Raw genomic sequence first — 15,201 nt, forward strand, 5'->3', positions numbered from 1 at the left:
ATAAGGGCATTATTTGTAGTAATCGGATATAAACGTGAAAAAAGTTGATGTGGACAAAAAAAAAATGAGTTGCCGCTGTCAGTTCCGAGGGTCTTGTTCATGCAGACTGGATGCTTTCAGGTAGAGTGCAAAGAACCATGATACAGTGCTATGAGAAATCGGCAAGCTTCATGCTTTCAGAGCTCAAGTTAAGCCTGAAGGGTTCACTATTTCGACGGTGTTCCAGACATCTAACTGGCTGCCACATAGTGCTTGATGGAGGACAAGGAAACTGATTTTAAGGGAGTTTTTGCAGCGTCAGAACTCCATTAGAAGCTGTTTATGAACGCTGGATGACACTACTTCGAAGAATTTTGTAATGTATGTATAACGTTTTTTTAAACCAAACCCACTGTCATTACTTTACCGACAAATCTTGCAGATCTGTTCTTTTTTAGACTAATCGCTCCTTCCTTTGTATATGTTGTATGTGAGGCATTGTATTTAGATACAACGGAGAAACTAATTCAAAAACTTTGAAAAAGTCTCGTAAGGAAAGCTGTGGTTTAGAATACTTCTTTATATGATAGCTTAACCTCACGTAAATAAAGCGCTTTGATGACGTAGAAATGACAGCTTGCTAGTTTATTTTTTAATTTTCATTCAATTTCAAAAATTCTTTTATTGTTTTCTTGTACAACAAACAAAGCAATTTCGGGGCTGAGGCACATCCTGACAGAGGACCCACACTCTTGCACACAGTTTGTACAGCAGACACAAAACAAAAGAGCTTTCGCTGCATCTAGACCATCATGAACAAACGAAAGAAAGCGAGATATTGTTCCAGTGCATCTTCGTCGCTAAGCAATCATGAGCACACTCTTGTCACACTCGGATCCCGATCAAACGCTGACGTGTGTACGTTTGGCTCCGGCTACTTACCGTGTTATGACCACCTCTTCAGGTCCTTGGACCCTGGATCACACATCACACCAACTGTAAGTGGACCTGGCACCCATTCGACACCTTGTTGGGATGTGATAATGCTCCTTGAGAACAGTGCTGACTGTTTATTGTTCAGCTCGACCGCTTCCGCGCTAGGCCTAACCGCCGGCCTAGTATGAGTGGAGGCGCCCAGCGCGACGCGGCCAGCGTCGCAGCGGGCGTCGCTGCTGGAGGCGACGCCGCTCGCTCATGGCGTGCTCTACATGCTGACCTTCGTCCCACTGGTTCATCGGCTGACACCTGCGCAGCGGATCTGAAGAAACCATCTTCATGGGAGCCTAAACCTCCACCACTGCCCGATGCGGACTACAAGGTGATTCTTCGGATACGCGGGGGTCTCGACTGTACCAAGTTGCACCCCTGTGTCTTACGACAACTCGTTCTCAAAGCAGTTGGACTTCCCATCAGCAGCCCTGATCAAATCAGGGTCAATCCCACCAGTCACACAGTGCTCGTGAGTACGTCAAGCATGGACCGAGCAGATTTATACCACAACATCCGGACCTTAAAGTTCAACGGAGTCCCCTACGAAGTCGTCACCCACGTTGCCGACCCTGTAGATTCTTGTCGTGGAAGGTTTCATCTCCCTCTGGATTACGCTGACGAGGAAATCCTTCCAACCCTCCAAAGATGTAATCCAGCCATGACCATTGGGGCCGCTCGCCGACTGAGCACCACCGAAACCATCTTGGTTGTTTTCCGTGGCACGCACGTCCCTTTTTACATCAACTACGAAGGCTGCACGCTTCGCTGCCGCCCATTCCGACTGAAGGTGGAAGCCTGCACCCGTTGCCGAAAAATTGGACATCGCCAGGATGTCTGCCCCTCTACTCCCGATGCAATCTGTCACAAGTGCGGACTGAAGGATTCCTCAATGGACCATGAATGTGAACCCGTCTGTGTCGTGTGTGGTGGAGCTCACATCACCGGTTCCCCATTGTGCAAACAGCGTTACAAGACTAAGACACCTAAATACCAGACACCTAAGCCCTCAGAAGTTCCATCATCCCGGACACCGAGCCTTAATCGCTCGCAAGAGCGTGGCCCACAGCGGGGTCGCAGCAAGAGCAAGAGGCGGGGCCCAAACTCGACTCCCAAAGAACTTGACTTCCCGACCCAGTCAACGAACCCCCATTCCACCAGTCATCTGCCAAACCCATTAAAGGTAAGCTGGGCACAGGCAGCTTCCTCTAACTGCTCCTTATCTCAAAACATTAGCCTAGAAAAAGTTCTAGCTGAAAACGCTAGCCTCAAGGCAGAAATTCAAAAGTTAAAGCTCGAGCTACAATCCCGAATGCCCCTTAGCAATCTTTCGCAGCATTCCGAACCACGATCTTTCATTCCTGCTCAATCGCCCCCTGCTGTTGAACCCACGATACCTCTTCCTCCTACTGACATGGACACTACAATGCCTCGAGACACCTCCCAGCTGCCACCCTCAAATAAGCGCAAAACCCCTGCCACACCACGCGAAGAAGAATCTCTCAGCGACACAGTTCTAACTCTTAACGATAGGATAAACGCCCTCGAAAATAAAACACAGAAGAAATTCGCCGTCATTGAAAGTAAGATTTCTCACATAGAGAGCAGATTCACAGCTCAGGAGACGGGCCAAGCTGCCATAAATGACAAACTTGACAAGTTTCTAGATTTTGTACAAACTCAAATGCAGCAGACCACTGCATGGATTGCGGCCGTCACGGCCAATAATCCAAATATAGCCGTACCCGCCTTCTCTCCTACACCCCCTCCCGACAATGGCTGCAAACCCTAATCGCTCGAACTTTGTAGTATGGCAATGGAACTGCAGGGGGTTCCGCAAAAAGAAAGCGACTCTTCAACAATATTTGGCCTCCTGCCCCAAACCCCCTGCAGTCATTGCCCTACAAGAGACCCACGGAAACATAACTTTTCCCGGTTACAGTGTACACCAAACTAAATCTCTAAATTCTCCCGATACTGCAATATTAACGCAAAAACATTTGACGGTAACTCACTCTAATTTCGACGGCGTCGATGTGGAGCACAACTTTTTGGAGGTCCTTCCTTGTAAAACTCAAGAATCGCCTTTATACGTATTAAACGTCTATAGTAGGCCACAGGCGAAACACCATCGCTTCAATACTCTCTTTGCCCGAGCCATTGCGGCCGCGAAACATCACCCTCTCCTAATACTTGGTGATTTTAATGCACCAAATCAAGTATGGGGCCACTCTGTTTCTACACCCAAGGGTAGGGCTTTGTGGGTTCACATACAGGATCACCGCCTCACCCTCCACAACAATATAGACATGCCCACTAGATTAGGTAATAGTGTAGCTAAAGATACATCTCCCGATCTTACACTCAGCCATCGCGTTCACTTTGTCACATGGACCAACCTGAACATTAACTTCGGTAGTGACCACTACATTATTCAAACTACCATACACTTCCGACACAAACCTTTAGCTCCCAAGCGCCTGAGCCTTATTAACTGGAACAAGTTTCGCGAGGCCCGTCACTGCTCGGCGCCTACTGAGATAGATGATATCTCGGAATGGGTACAGCAATTGCACACTGACACAAAAACGCATACCACCATGTTACCACCTGATACGCCTTTTACAATAGTTGACACCCGACTTCTTCACATGTGGGAAGCTAAGCAATCTCTCCTCAAACGCTGGAAGAAGAGGCGACATAATCGCCGACTGAGACTGAGAATTGCGAGACTCGATTTGCAAATTCAGGACTATGCCATACAGCTTGCTTGTCAACAATGGACCCAGAAATGCGAAAGCATGCATGGCCACCTAGACAGCAAGATGACATGGCAGCTCCTGCGGCATTTATTAGACCCTACCATATCACGTACCGCAAATAATCATCACATTAACAAACTACTTCACTCGCACAAAGGTAACTTAAACACTCTTTTTAATGATCTTCGCGACAAACACCTACCCAGCGCGTATCGATACGATGCACCTGACTATATCGGACAACCAAATGATGATCTCAGTAGCCCCATAACGGAGGCTGAGGTTAGACACGCGCTTGCGAACCTTCGCACCTCATCTGCACCAGGCCCTGACCTCGTCAATAATAAACTTCTCCGCAACTTAGATGAAAACTCAATTATAGCCCTCACTAAATTTTTTAACCACTGCTTCGACACTTCTACCTTGCCGGCTGCGTGGAAGGACGCCAGAGTTATTTTCATACCAAAACCTGGTAAGCCCATAAACACAGCCAACCTACGTCCGATTTCCCTCACTTCATGCATCGGAAAAACACTTGAACATGTAATCCTCAACCGCCTTAGCAAATTTATAGAAGAACACAACTTATACCCTCACGAAATGATAGGCTTCCGTAAATCCCTTTCCAGTCAAGATGTCATGCTTCGACTGAAGCATGACATCATTATCCCTAACTCTAGCCTCGATACTCAAGCAATTCTCAGTCTCGATCTCCATGGGGCTTTTAACAACGTCAGCCACACTGCCATATTGAGTGAACTGAGCGCTATAGGCGTTGGTAAAAAGATTCATGATTACATATCTGCGTTCCTTTCGAACCGTACGGCAACTATTTACATTGGGTCTGAACACTCTTGTTCTTACTCCTTGGGGAGTTTCGGCACACCTCAAGGATCAGTGTTATCACCTTTCCTTTTTAACATCGCGATGATGCCGCTGGCTCGAACGCTGAGATCCATATCAGATCTCAAATTTTCACTTTATGCAGATGATATTACCCTCTGGATGACAGGCGGCTCCGATGGTCACATTCAGGAAACTCTGCAGACTGCTGCTGACAGGGTGGTGGTTTGTGCGGGTAACATGAATCTGACCTGTTCACCCACTAAATCTGAACTGCTCCTCCTTCCTGCCCATCGGGGCTCTGAAAAGCACATCTCTGATATACAAATAACACTGAACAATACACCCGTGCCTAAAGTTGACAGACTCAGGGTGCTTGGACTACACATACAACGAAATCGACTAAACACACACACCATTAAAGCACTTCAAACAACTGTGGACCACACTCTACGCCTTATAGGCAGGATATCTAATAAGCATGGCGGGCTACGAGAGGCAGAGCTCCTCCGCCTCATCCAAGCCTTCGTCCTCAATAAAGTGACTTATTCTCTCCCTTATCTGTTCCTTCTGAGAAGAGAACAAAATAACGTAGACACTTTGTTACGTAAAATCTACAAATTCGCTCTCGGAGTCCCCATTCGAACGTCCACCGCACGGCTCATGGAGACAGGCACATTGAACACCTTAACTGAACTTATTGAAGCACACTTAACTTCACAATATGCTCGTCTTTCCAACACACAGACCGGAAGATACATACTCGATACCCTCAGTATCAGGCCAACTCCAACCACTAACGCCAAACACACTATTCCGCGTGAAATACACAAGAATCTACTCATTCCGCCGCTCCCTAAAAACATGCACCCTGTGCACCACGAGCAACGTCGACGACAGCGTGCAAAAACTCTCGAAAAACGATTTTCTACTTCTAAAGAAGTGCTCTACGTTGACGCTGCCGAATACAGTACTCGTCCTTTTTTCGCCCTCTCAGTTGTGAATTCGCTAGGTCAGATATCTGCTGCTGCTTCTATTTCTGCTTCCTCTTCTGAGGAGGCGGAAGAAGCAGCCATAGCTCTGGCCCTTACAGTTCCAAATTATTCACTTATTATTAGTGATTCAAAAACTGCCATCTACAATTTTGGAGCGGGTAGGGTGTCCAAAACAGCCCTCTCCCTCCTTTTGGCCCATCCCCCGCAACAAGACACGGCTTTAATATGGACTCCCGCGCACGCGGGCCTTGCCGGTAACGAGGCGGCTCACGCCAGCGCCCGAGGATTTACGTTCCGGGCGCAGGCGCTGGAAGAGCCAGGCCCCGTTTCGACAACGGCACCGTTTGCTGCGCGGGATCGCCTTTTAACATTTCACGACATCTGTAGTCACTACCGCCTTGGTCGTTTATCCTTACCGCCGCTAACGTCGAAATCCATACGAAGGCGCGAAGTACTGTGGCGACAGCTGCAGACTCACACCTTTCCTTCTCCTTACATTCTTCACCTCATGTACCCTTCTCTTTACCCGTCCTCCTCCTGTAAATATTGCCCCGCACAGAAAGCAAATCTTAATCATATCATGTGGGGGTGCCCTAAGCACCCCCCTCCACCGTCCCTTCGAAAACTAATTAGTAATGAGGAGCAGTGGGAGGCTGCCATGCGCAGCTTGAAACCCGACGTCCAGGAGGCCATCCTGGGTTGGGCAGAGAGGGTTGCGGAGGACTATCGAGCGTAGCAATCTCTCCTCATCTCTCTTCCATTGCACCTTTCCTTTACAAAGGAAAAATAAAGTTTATACCTACCTACCTTGTCACACTCGGTATCTGGTCCTCCTTGTATCACGCTGGTTAAAAGCAAAAAAAAAAAAAAAGAATGCTCTGGCGAGCGTCCTCATTGGCGACGAAGCACGCAGCAGGAGGGTTTTGACAAGTAGGTGTGTATTACGGCATAGCTTCGTATCTTGTGACGCTCGGAATAGTGTACGCTATATATGCAAACTTCGCCAACAAAGCGCATGCGAATGTGTATGAGAAGCGCCACTATTGCATGTAAAACAGCAGTGAAGGGAAATGATATTTGACAGCGTCTAAATTAGTATTGCTATAAATTATATTCGTTGGTTGTTTATCGGTCTACTCTTCATAATATTGAATCACCCGATCAACTTCCAAAATGAAATAACAGAGCATTTCATTACAATTATCTATCTATTAAATTGTTATTCGATCAGACATATCTAGGCGAATGCTATTAAATATATCATCGCGAAAAAGAAGCGAATACATAGATGCAGGGTTGAGCTACTTTACCTGTGGTACGTACATACCTATCCCCCCCTGTATCCGTTTACTTGATATTGAAATTACGCTAATAAGACTCACACTAGGCCTAAAACTGACGTCCTTTTAGAAGTAGCCAAATAACCACATCAGCATCACGCTTGTCAGCGTCGCCCACGTTGCCGCCGTCACGCGCGGCTACAAGGCCTCGGGAAGCACAGTAGCTGCCGGGTCTGCCACGTCTTGCACCTTGAGATGGCGTCTGATGAGACTCCAGCAGTCTTGGTTGATCTCGTCCAACTGCATGTGGCCGTCTTCGCGCCTTTCGCAACGCACCCGGTTTCTCACAACGCCGGCCGCGCGCATGAACCCGTCGAGGGTCTGCATGGCCCTCAGCTCAGCTCGCACCAGCTCTGCGGCGCCGGCCTCGCTCACTAAAAGAAGCTGGGCGACCTCTTGCTGCAGCGGCGGGTGTTTGCTGATTCGCTCGAGGGCCTCGGCTCCGTATCTGCAAGCGGAAAAGAAAATATTTGGCAGGAGAATGTATACTGCGTGGCGCCGTTTATTAGGGGCAAGGCTCCTTAGGCCGAGGCCTTTGCGTTTGCGATGTATGTAGTAGTATTAGTATTAGTATTAGTAGTAGTAGTAGTAGTAGTAGTAGTAGTAGTAGTAGTAGTAGTAGTAGTAGTAGTAGTAGTAGTAGTAGTAGTAGTAGTAGGTAGCATCCGCTGGATGGCGGTACTTCTATATGATAAATATACGATGAAAAGATGTGAGATGGCGGTACTTGGAGTGTTCACTAGATGAACGGACAGATAGACAGACAAACAAGCAGACCGACGAATGAACGGACGCGCAGACTGATGGACAGACAGACGAACGGACGCGCGGACGGACGGAAGCGCGGACGAACTCACGGACGCTTCGTCCCAATCATCGTTGTTCACCCCATGGATATACTGCGATTTTTTTTTGTGTAACGCTACGCGCACCTGAAAGAGAGGTCGCAGATATACTAATACGCAGAAGCCCGCTACGGGAAGTTCGCCTTCCGAATTCGTCTAATTTGTGATTTTTGTATATGAACGAACATACATATATTCAGGGCATGACGGAGGCGGCAAAAACCAACCGAGACTGTCCATATCATTGCTAACGTACAAAAATTAAATGCGAGGACCCCAGTTGTTAAAACTATGATATGATAGAGAGAGGTGTATTGAAGAACTTCAATACACCTCTCACACTTTTTTTCACATTTCTCACACATTTCACTTCTCACACTTCCTTCACACTTCTCACACATTTCACACTTCTTTCGTTCAAGCTACATGCACCTAACTTTAAGACCACACACAGTCTTTCGGTTACGATGAGGTTTAGACATAGCGAACCCACAGTGCGTGCTACTCTTTTCACCGAGTCCGGGTTTACCTCATATATGACTTTATTTTGAAATACATACGAGCTCTCTTCTAGGCCACGTCTTGGCTCTCCAAAAAGGGTATATTGATCTCCGAAGATTAACGTATCCCTTTAAAGGGCCACTCACCAGGTTTGACAGTTTTGGGCCTACAAGAACAATGCGTAGATGAGGCGTTGACGATCACGTCTGCGAAAATTTGCAACGCTACGCGCCTCGGCAATGGGTCAAATTTCAAGATGAACACTGCGTTCCCTTGTTTTCGCGGGTGCGCGCCCAGAAAATGAGGGCATGACGTGCGCGTATGAATGAACCTACGTACACGGCAATGCAGTCACATTGGTCCTCTACGTAGACGACTATGCTCTAGCGTTGCAAACAGTGGCACGGGACATGGCGAAAATGATTTAACACGACATGCGTAGTTTATGTATTTGTAGCTTGAAGAGAATAATAAATCTCTAGATAAATAATGAGACGCAATAAATGAATGCGAGCGTTCTTTTTTTTTTGAATTTTTTCTCTCGTGAATCGAAACGAGATGCGGGGTTAATGTGTCGGCGTTTCACATGCGTTCGTGCCCCCGTGGTCAGCGCATCGAGCAGATGACCCCTATACTTCCCTTGACATTATTGCCTGTAGTCATTACCAATTGTGATGTTATACGAAGTAAGGAGCACAGTGCGTAGAAGGGCATGTGACCATTTGACCATTGTTTGCAAGAAAACGCGTGCACCAGTTCTATAGCGATCGCGCCTTTTATAAACGGAATTCGCCAGTTATAAAGTGCTTGCGACCCCCCCCCCCCCCTCCCCAAAACCGCCTTGGCGTCTCTTCATGCTGCTTACAGAATGCGGTCGGGCGTTAACTGTCTGCTTGAGGAGCAATAGACGGGAGGCTTTGCTCGTGGGAGAAGAAGGCCGGTTCATTTTATCTCTGCTTCAGCCGCGTTCGTTGCCAGCGCTGATATATTGGCTGATAAAATATACAATTCACGAGATGATGTCACCTAATTAGACTTTCTTCGAAAAATTACAAAATCCAGTTGAATTTTTGAGGAGTCAAATAACTGTTGTTTCTTTTTACAGCAAAATCTGTTATGAGATTGCTTTCGGGTGACGCGCAGTTGTCCGCCACCGCCACCGCCGGTGTCCGTAACCACATCGCGCGAAATTAGGAAGAAAAAAAGTTGGCAGGTCCCACGTACAGTGGGAATCGATGAAATGCGAAGCACGAATGAGATATGTTGATATAGGTAAATATAGGAGGTAAATGATGCCGTACATGACTTCGGTGCCGTGATTATGATGTTTGGATATGTCCTTTACCTTCGTCATTTATTCACGTCACGTGATGCCAAATTTAGTACATGTGAATCTAGCGAAACGGCCGCGAGCACGCTTTGAGCGTGGTATGTTTTCATGTTCTTACATGACACGCGTGTAAGGATTATCATGTTTGCACCAGTCATATATTTTGTCATCTATTGGCGTCACGTAACACCAAATTTAGTATATGTGGAGCTAGCAAAAGGGCCGCGAGCACATCATGATGGGCCCAATATACCGTAATGTAGCGTTGACGCGTGCGCCCGCTGGGCACAGTGACGCTACGTTAGCAAAATGCGAGCGCTCTATAGCCTGACGCCAGGCGCGACCAGCGTCTGACGGCGTGGCCCGACGGCAACCAGCGCGAAATGCGACATGCTTCATTTCGCACTGATGTGTTACCTAGACAACACTGCGTCTCCCTCTTTTCATGACAGAGGGACGCCAGACGCGCTGAAACGCGCATCAGTCAAAGCAACGCAGCGTGGCGCGCGCCTGCGAGTATATGGCAGGACCGGCGCCTGGCGTGGCAACACCGGCGAGACGCGACGAAATGAACGCCGGCTAGCACACGCACCGTGTCACTTCGAAATGTATTGGCGCCTTGACTGTGGCATGTAGTCATGTTCTCACATAACACCGAACACTAAATAAAGAGGAATCGGTCAGCTGGAGGCAAATTCAAACCGGCACGTTTCCAAATTTGCACATCCTGAGTAAAATGCACCCCTCGGCATACTCTCCTCTCTGCCCATGGTGTTCAGCTAGAGCCACTCTGTACCACGTCACGTGGGAGTGTCAGGCCATTACAGCCTTACAACCAGTACAAAATCCAACAGCGGAGCGATGGGAGGAGCTGCTGGCCAGCGAGAACCTGGAAGATCAATTGAGTCTGATCAACCGGACCCGCAGAGCGGCTGAGCAAGCGGAGCCCTGGACTAAGGGCCCCCCCACCGCAAGCCAAGCATGTCCGACTACTCGGAGCTTCACCGCAGAAAATTTAATGTAATTAAATAAATAAATATGTTTCCACCACCACCACCACCACATAACACGCATCTCATGATTATCATGTTTGCGCCTGTCACATACCTCTGTCATCCATTGGCGTCACGTAATATTAAATTTGGCATATGAGAAGCTAACGAAACGGCCGCGAGCGCATCATCAGTGTGGCATGTAGTCCCTTGGAAGAACAAGTGGTGTTCATCAAGGAAGGAAGAAATAGTAATTACAAGGCTGCGTTGTCGAGTCCCTTCATTGAACTTTTCCCTTCACAGGTCGGGTCTGGCACAGTTGCCTTTGTGCCATCCCTGTAACGAAAGTGAATCTTTGAAGCACTTTTTTTTGTTATGCCAAAAATTCAAAAGTGAAAGGAAAAGAACTAATAGAAGAACCCCTATGAAACTTGTACTTAGACTTGACACTTCTGGTGATTCATTTGGTGCAATTGCGTTTGGTTTCTGCCGCAGGGGCATTTTTACCGCTGCTACAAATTTCTTACGAGAATTTAAAAGAATAAAATTCTAAACAGATAAATTCAATTGTTGGATGTATAGAATATTTTGTTTTCTTTTTTGTGTAAATATGTTATTCTTTTCAATGTTTTTGTTTGTTCAGAAATCTAACACCCTTAAATTATTATTTATATTACCTAATGAATTCAATCCTTATTTTCAAGAAGTGAATTAATTTAAAAAGCAAGGCACCGTCCCATTCATGGCCTATCCCCCTAGGTGGGTTGCGCTGACTTGTTGAGGGACCAACGAGCCAACCGGCTTCTTGACTGATCTAATCAAAGCGCATAGTTAAGTGGAAGACTTACCTGTCGACTAGTGTCCCACTGAGGTACTGTGCCGCACGAGCAACAAGATCAGAGTTGCGCCTTGTTACGTCCCAGATGGCGAACCATTCTTTGCTCACGCAGGGCCGAGCATGCGCGCAGCCATCGATGGTTAGTCGGAGTAGGTTGAAGTTGCCTTCGATTCCGTCACGAAGGCGGCGAACAAAGGCTGCAGGGTCTCCGACTCCCACGTGGGCCCGGCGAACGTTCTGGCACGAACTCAACGTGTCAGCCAATAGCTGTATTTCTGGTTGGCCCATGTACCGCATGGCGATGCCAAGCTCGTTCACGCTCGTGTTCTGTCGAAGTGATTCCAAGATGCCCGCCCAGCCAATCTGTGCTGCTTGAGGGAACATCCTACGCCGCCATATCGTTAGGTGAAGCTCCTTCAGCGCAGACGTTGTCGCAATGTAATGAGCAATATCGGCGCTGATGGTCTTGTACACGTCGGAAATGCATACCTCCAGGTGTGCAGTGGTCACGTGAGTAAGAGATGGCAGTAGTCGAAACATTCGGGACACTTCTCCGCGATAGTCCTGATAACAAAATGAGCGAACTTTGGAAAATGCCTTGCAATCTATCATTTCTTGTTTCTGCAATATGTAGAGAGAGGTGTCGAAAGAAACTTGCTCCTCCATCCCGGTCTTTCGAAGTGCACCGCACAGCTTTTCCCACAAGTAACGCTCGCTGCAGTGTCCTTTGATGGTCAGCTTTAAGGGTCTTCGTCTTGCTGACAGGATCCCGAAAAGATCTTCCCACTGTACGAGTTCCCAAATTTTCAAAGGCAAAGTGACGGCTTCGAGTGTTTCATTTGCCGCGAGTGCCGGGAGCCAGGCGCTAAAATCTGCCTGAGAGGGTGTTGTTGACTCTCCTACTCTCCTCATGCAAGCATCGTAGGTCAGGCTCGGGATGTTCAATACGCGCAAGCTATAGTTGTGGCGCAGAACCATAGTCATTAACTCAGCACTGCTTGCATCTACGATGTAGTCTTCGAGGGTGATTTCAGAGAGACTGGTGTTCCTCAACAGTCCTTCAAGCACCCACTTCAGGGAAAGCTGCCTAACTTCATTCTGAGCTCCTATGGTCAATTTCTTGAGTGCTTTTGCGCTGGCGAGGAACTTCGCAAAGGAGCGGCGGTGTTCTGGACGACCTTCACTAATTGCAGAACTGTGCATGGAAAGTTCCTCGAGAGTGAAGTTTGCGACTAGCGACGGCAAAAAGATTAATGCGCATGTGCCATTCATGTGCAACTTGGGAATTCTGAGCACTCTGAGCTTCTGAGATGTTCGCAGTAGCTTCGCGAGCGCGGCAGAAAACTGCACCGGACACCAGCAGTTGGTCGTGCTTTCGACTTCTGTCAAGTTCGGAAGGGAGGTTATAGTCGAAAAGATGTCCTTACGCAGGGCGAATGTGGTGATGTTGATCTTCAGGAAACGAATGAAGCAGTTCCCACATAATGCATCACAGAAGCGCCCCTCAGAACCCTTGAAACTGTCAGTGTCGATGTCAAGTGCGGTCAAACAGTAAGGCACTGAAAGCAGCTTCTCGACAAGTGTCGTGGCCCGCCGAACTTGCTGTTCAGTTTGACGAAGAAACGTCTGTGAAAGGCTCACAAGCGAAAGTCCCCGTATGGTGCATCGCAATTCCAATTGAGCGCCCCACAATAGCTTGTTCCATGTGGACACACGTTCTGGTGGATAGCATGCCTGTTGGCCGGCGTCTTCATGCTGAGTGCTCTGTTCCATGGCTACGACTCCACGCCAGGCTTTGATGCCCTCTAGGTCGTCCAAGTGACATGTCTCGGACCCGCTAGATTCATGTTTCTCGCTGTCTGGGTATCCGGTTCTAGCCATCTTTTCTGCAAAAGAAAACACAGTTTATAGATCAGAGTAGTGTATAGGAGGAACGTAAAAGTTGTTAATTTGAGATTACTCCTAGTACCGCACATAAGTAACTGCAACAGGCTTCGCTAATTAGGCGCCAATAATTTTTGCCAAGGCAGTGATAAATACAGGATGGTTTATACAGTTTTTTATCGAGTTTCCTTCAGCTAAGGTCATGTGTTCTCAGTAAGCAGTTCTACACAATGCTTTGGAAATGATAATGCGACTAGGGGGCTATCCAGAATCGTAATGTTTCATCATATTGTCAGTATTCCTTTGGCGTGATTTAATGCACTCATACACCATTTGCTTGACAATGATTTGTTTATTTCATTACACACAGCGCCAATATGCATTGGAGTAGAGCAAGGTATACAATAAAACATACTACGAAGAAATACACATTCTCAGCCGAACTACTTATCAAGGTCGCCAATTATTCACCAACGGCATATATTATATAACATTATAGAAAACATAAAACCTTTAAAGGCTTTAAAAACAAATCAAAGTCATTTTAACGGATAAATATAAACCATTTTACATAGTAGAGGCAATGTTATGAGGCTACTGATTTCTGTCGGAATTATATATATATATATATATATATATATATATATATATATATATATATAAAGCCTTTTGAAATAAATCGGCCTTGCATGCAATATCTCATACCTTGAACCCGTGGTCTACACGATTTGTGACATAGTGCGGTGCAAGTAACCATTTCGTCCTATCGGTTCCAACGTGGCAAACATATACAGGATCAAAAAACTTCAGTCGCAATTAGCGTCAACGGTTGCATAGGTTATCCCAATCTAATCCTTGTTTCAATCTTGCCGCCCCGATATATCTACTCTAAATCCCCGATACTAATCGAACAGCTGAATTCCGCACCCGTTCAAATATATCAATGTCTCGTTTCTATTTATCGTGTCCCGCACCAAAGCTAAATTCATTACTCAAGTTGAGCGATTTCCTCAATGCAACTTAACTTCTCTTGCACAACTCGCCTCCTCGTATGAACACGATACAACTCACCGCTTTTTGAATGCGTTCATGAAGTTTTTCGAACGTCATTAACCTCCAGAGCAAATATATATCTTTTTTTTTTTTGCAGAAAGCGGGAACTACACTGCACACTACTTCGCGGGGTTTTCTGCGCGCCCGGGTGGTGCATTGTTTGCAGAGGTCGCTCGAAAAGGTAGCAGTTGTTCAAGGGTACGAAGCTGGCCCTTGTATGGCAGAAAAACAAAGAACTTGTTTAAATGGTCCAGTTGCGTCGGTGAAGGGAGAGTGTGGTGCTGCCACCAGCAGCAGTCGTGACTGCTCCTGTCGCAACTGCTCGTCAGCGGCCACCGAGCGCAAGCAGCATACGCACCCTATGGTCACCGTTCTCTTCTTCTATAATACGATCGGCGCGCTTGCCAATACCACTCGCATACTTCCCCAACTCCTTCGGAATAAGTGACGTCGGCCATAGATTGGCAAAGGTGGTCAATGATTCCATTCGAATACGAACGAAGGATCATGGCGGAAGACGCCATTTAAATGCCGGCAAATGAACGATCGAAGTGATTGGCACTCTTTAATGACACGGATGGCCCGGTGTCGACAAGGAGCGAGAACAAAACAGTTAAGACGGAAATATCAACCCACGGCTCTGTAAGATTGGGGAACTCATCCACATTTAAGATGGTGACCGCGTAGACCTGCGCAGCACTCCATGAAGGAGGCGGTCATGTTTGTTCAGGATGAATTGCAAAACGACAATTTCAGGTCGACTAAATATGGCCGACATTGCCACATGCCAAGCACGCGCATTCCCGAGCCGAATAGCGTGAAATATTCGATAAATGGCGGACATGTTTGCAG

General features: G+C 47.1%; 1 protein-coding gene across 1 annotated transcript; it reads left to right on the top strand.

The window, feature by feature from the left end:
* The first annotated feature begins 882 nt into the window (after positions 1-882).
* LOC142767616 (uncharacterized) lies at positions 883-5,422 on the top strand. The gene is made up of 2 exons (XM_075869646.1): positions 883-977; positions 1,061-5,422. The coding sequence occupies exon 2, from the start codon at positions 1,100-1,102 to the stop codon at positions 2,756-2,758; it is 1,659 nt and encodes a 552-aa protein (XP_075725761.1). The 5' UTR covers positions 883-977; positions 1,061-1,099; the 3' UTR covers positions 2,759-5,422.
* Positions 5,423-15,201: the final 9,779 nt, after the last annotated feature.

Source organism: Rhipicephalus microplus, chromosome 7 (genome assembly GCF_043290135.1).
Source record: "Rhipicephalus microplus isolate Deutch F79 chromosome 7, USDA_Rmic, whole genome shotgun sequence".
Taxonomy (NCBI): domain Eukaryota; kingdom Metazoa; phylum Arthropoda; class Arachnida; order Ixodida; family Ixodidae; genus Rhipicephalus; species Rhipicephalus microplus.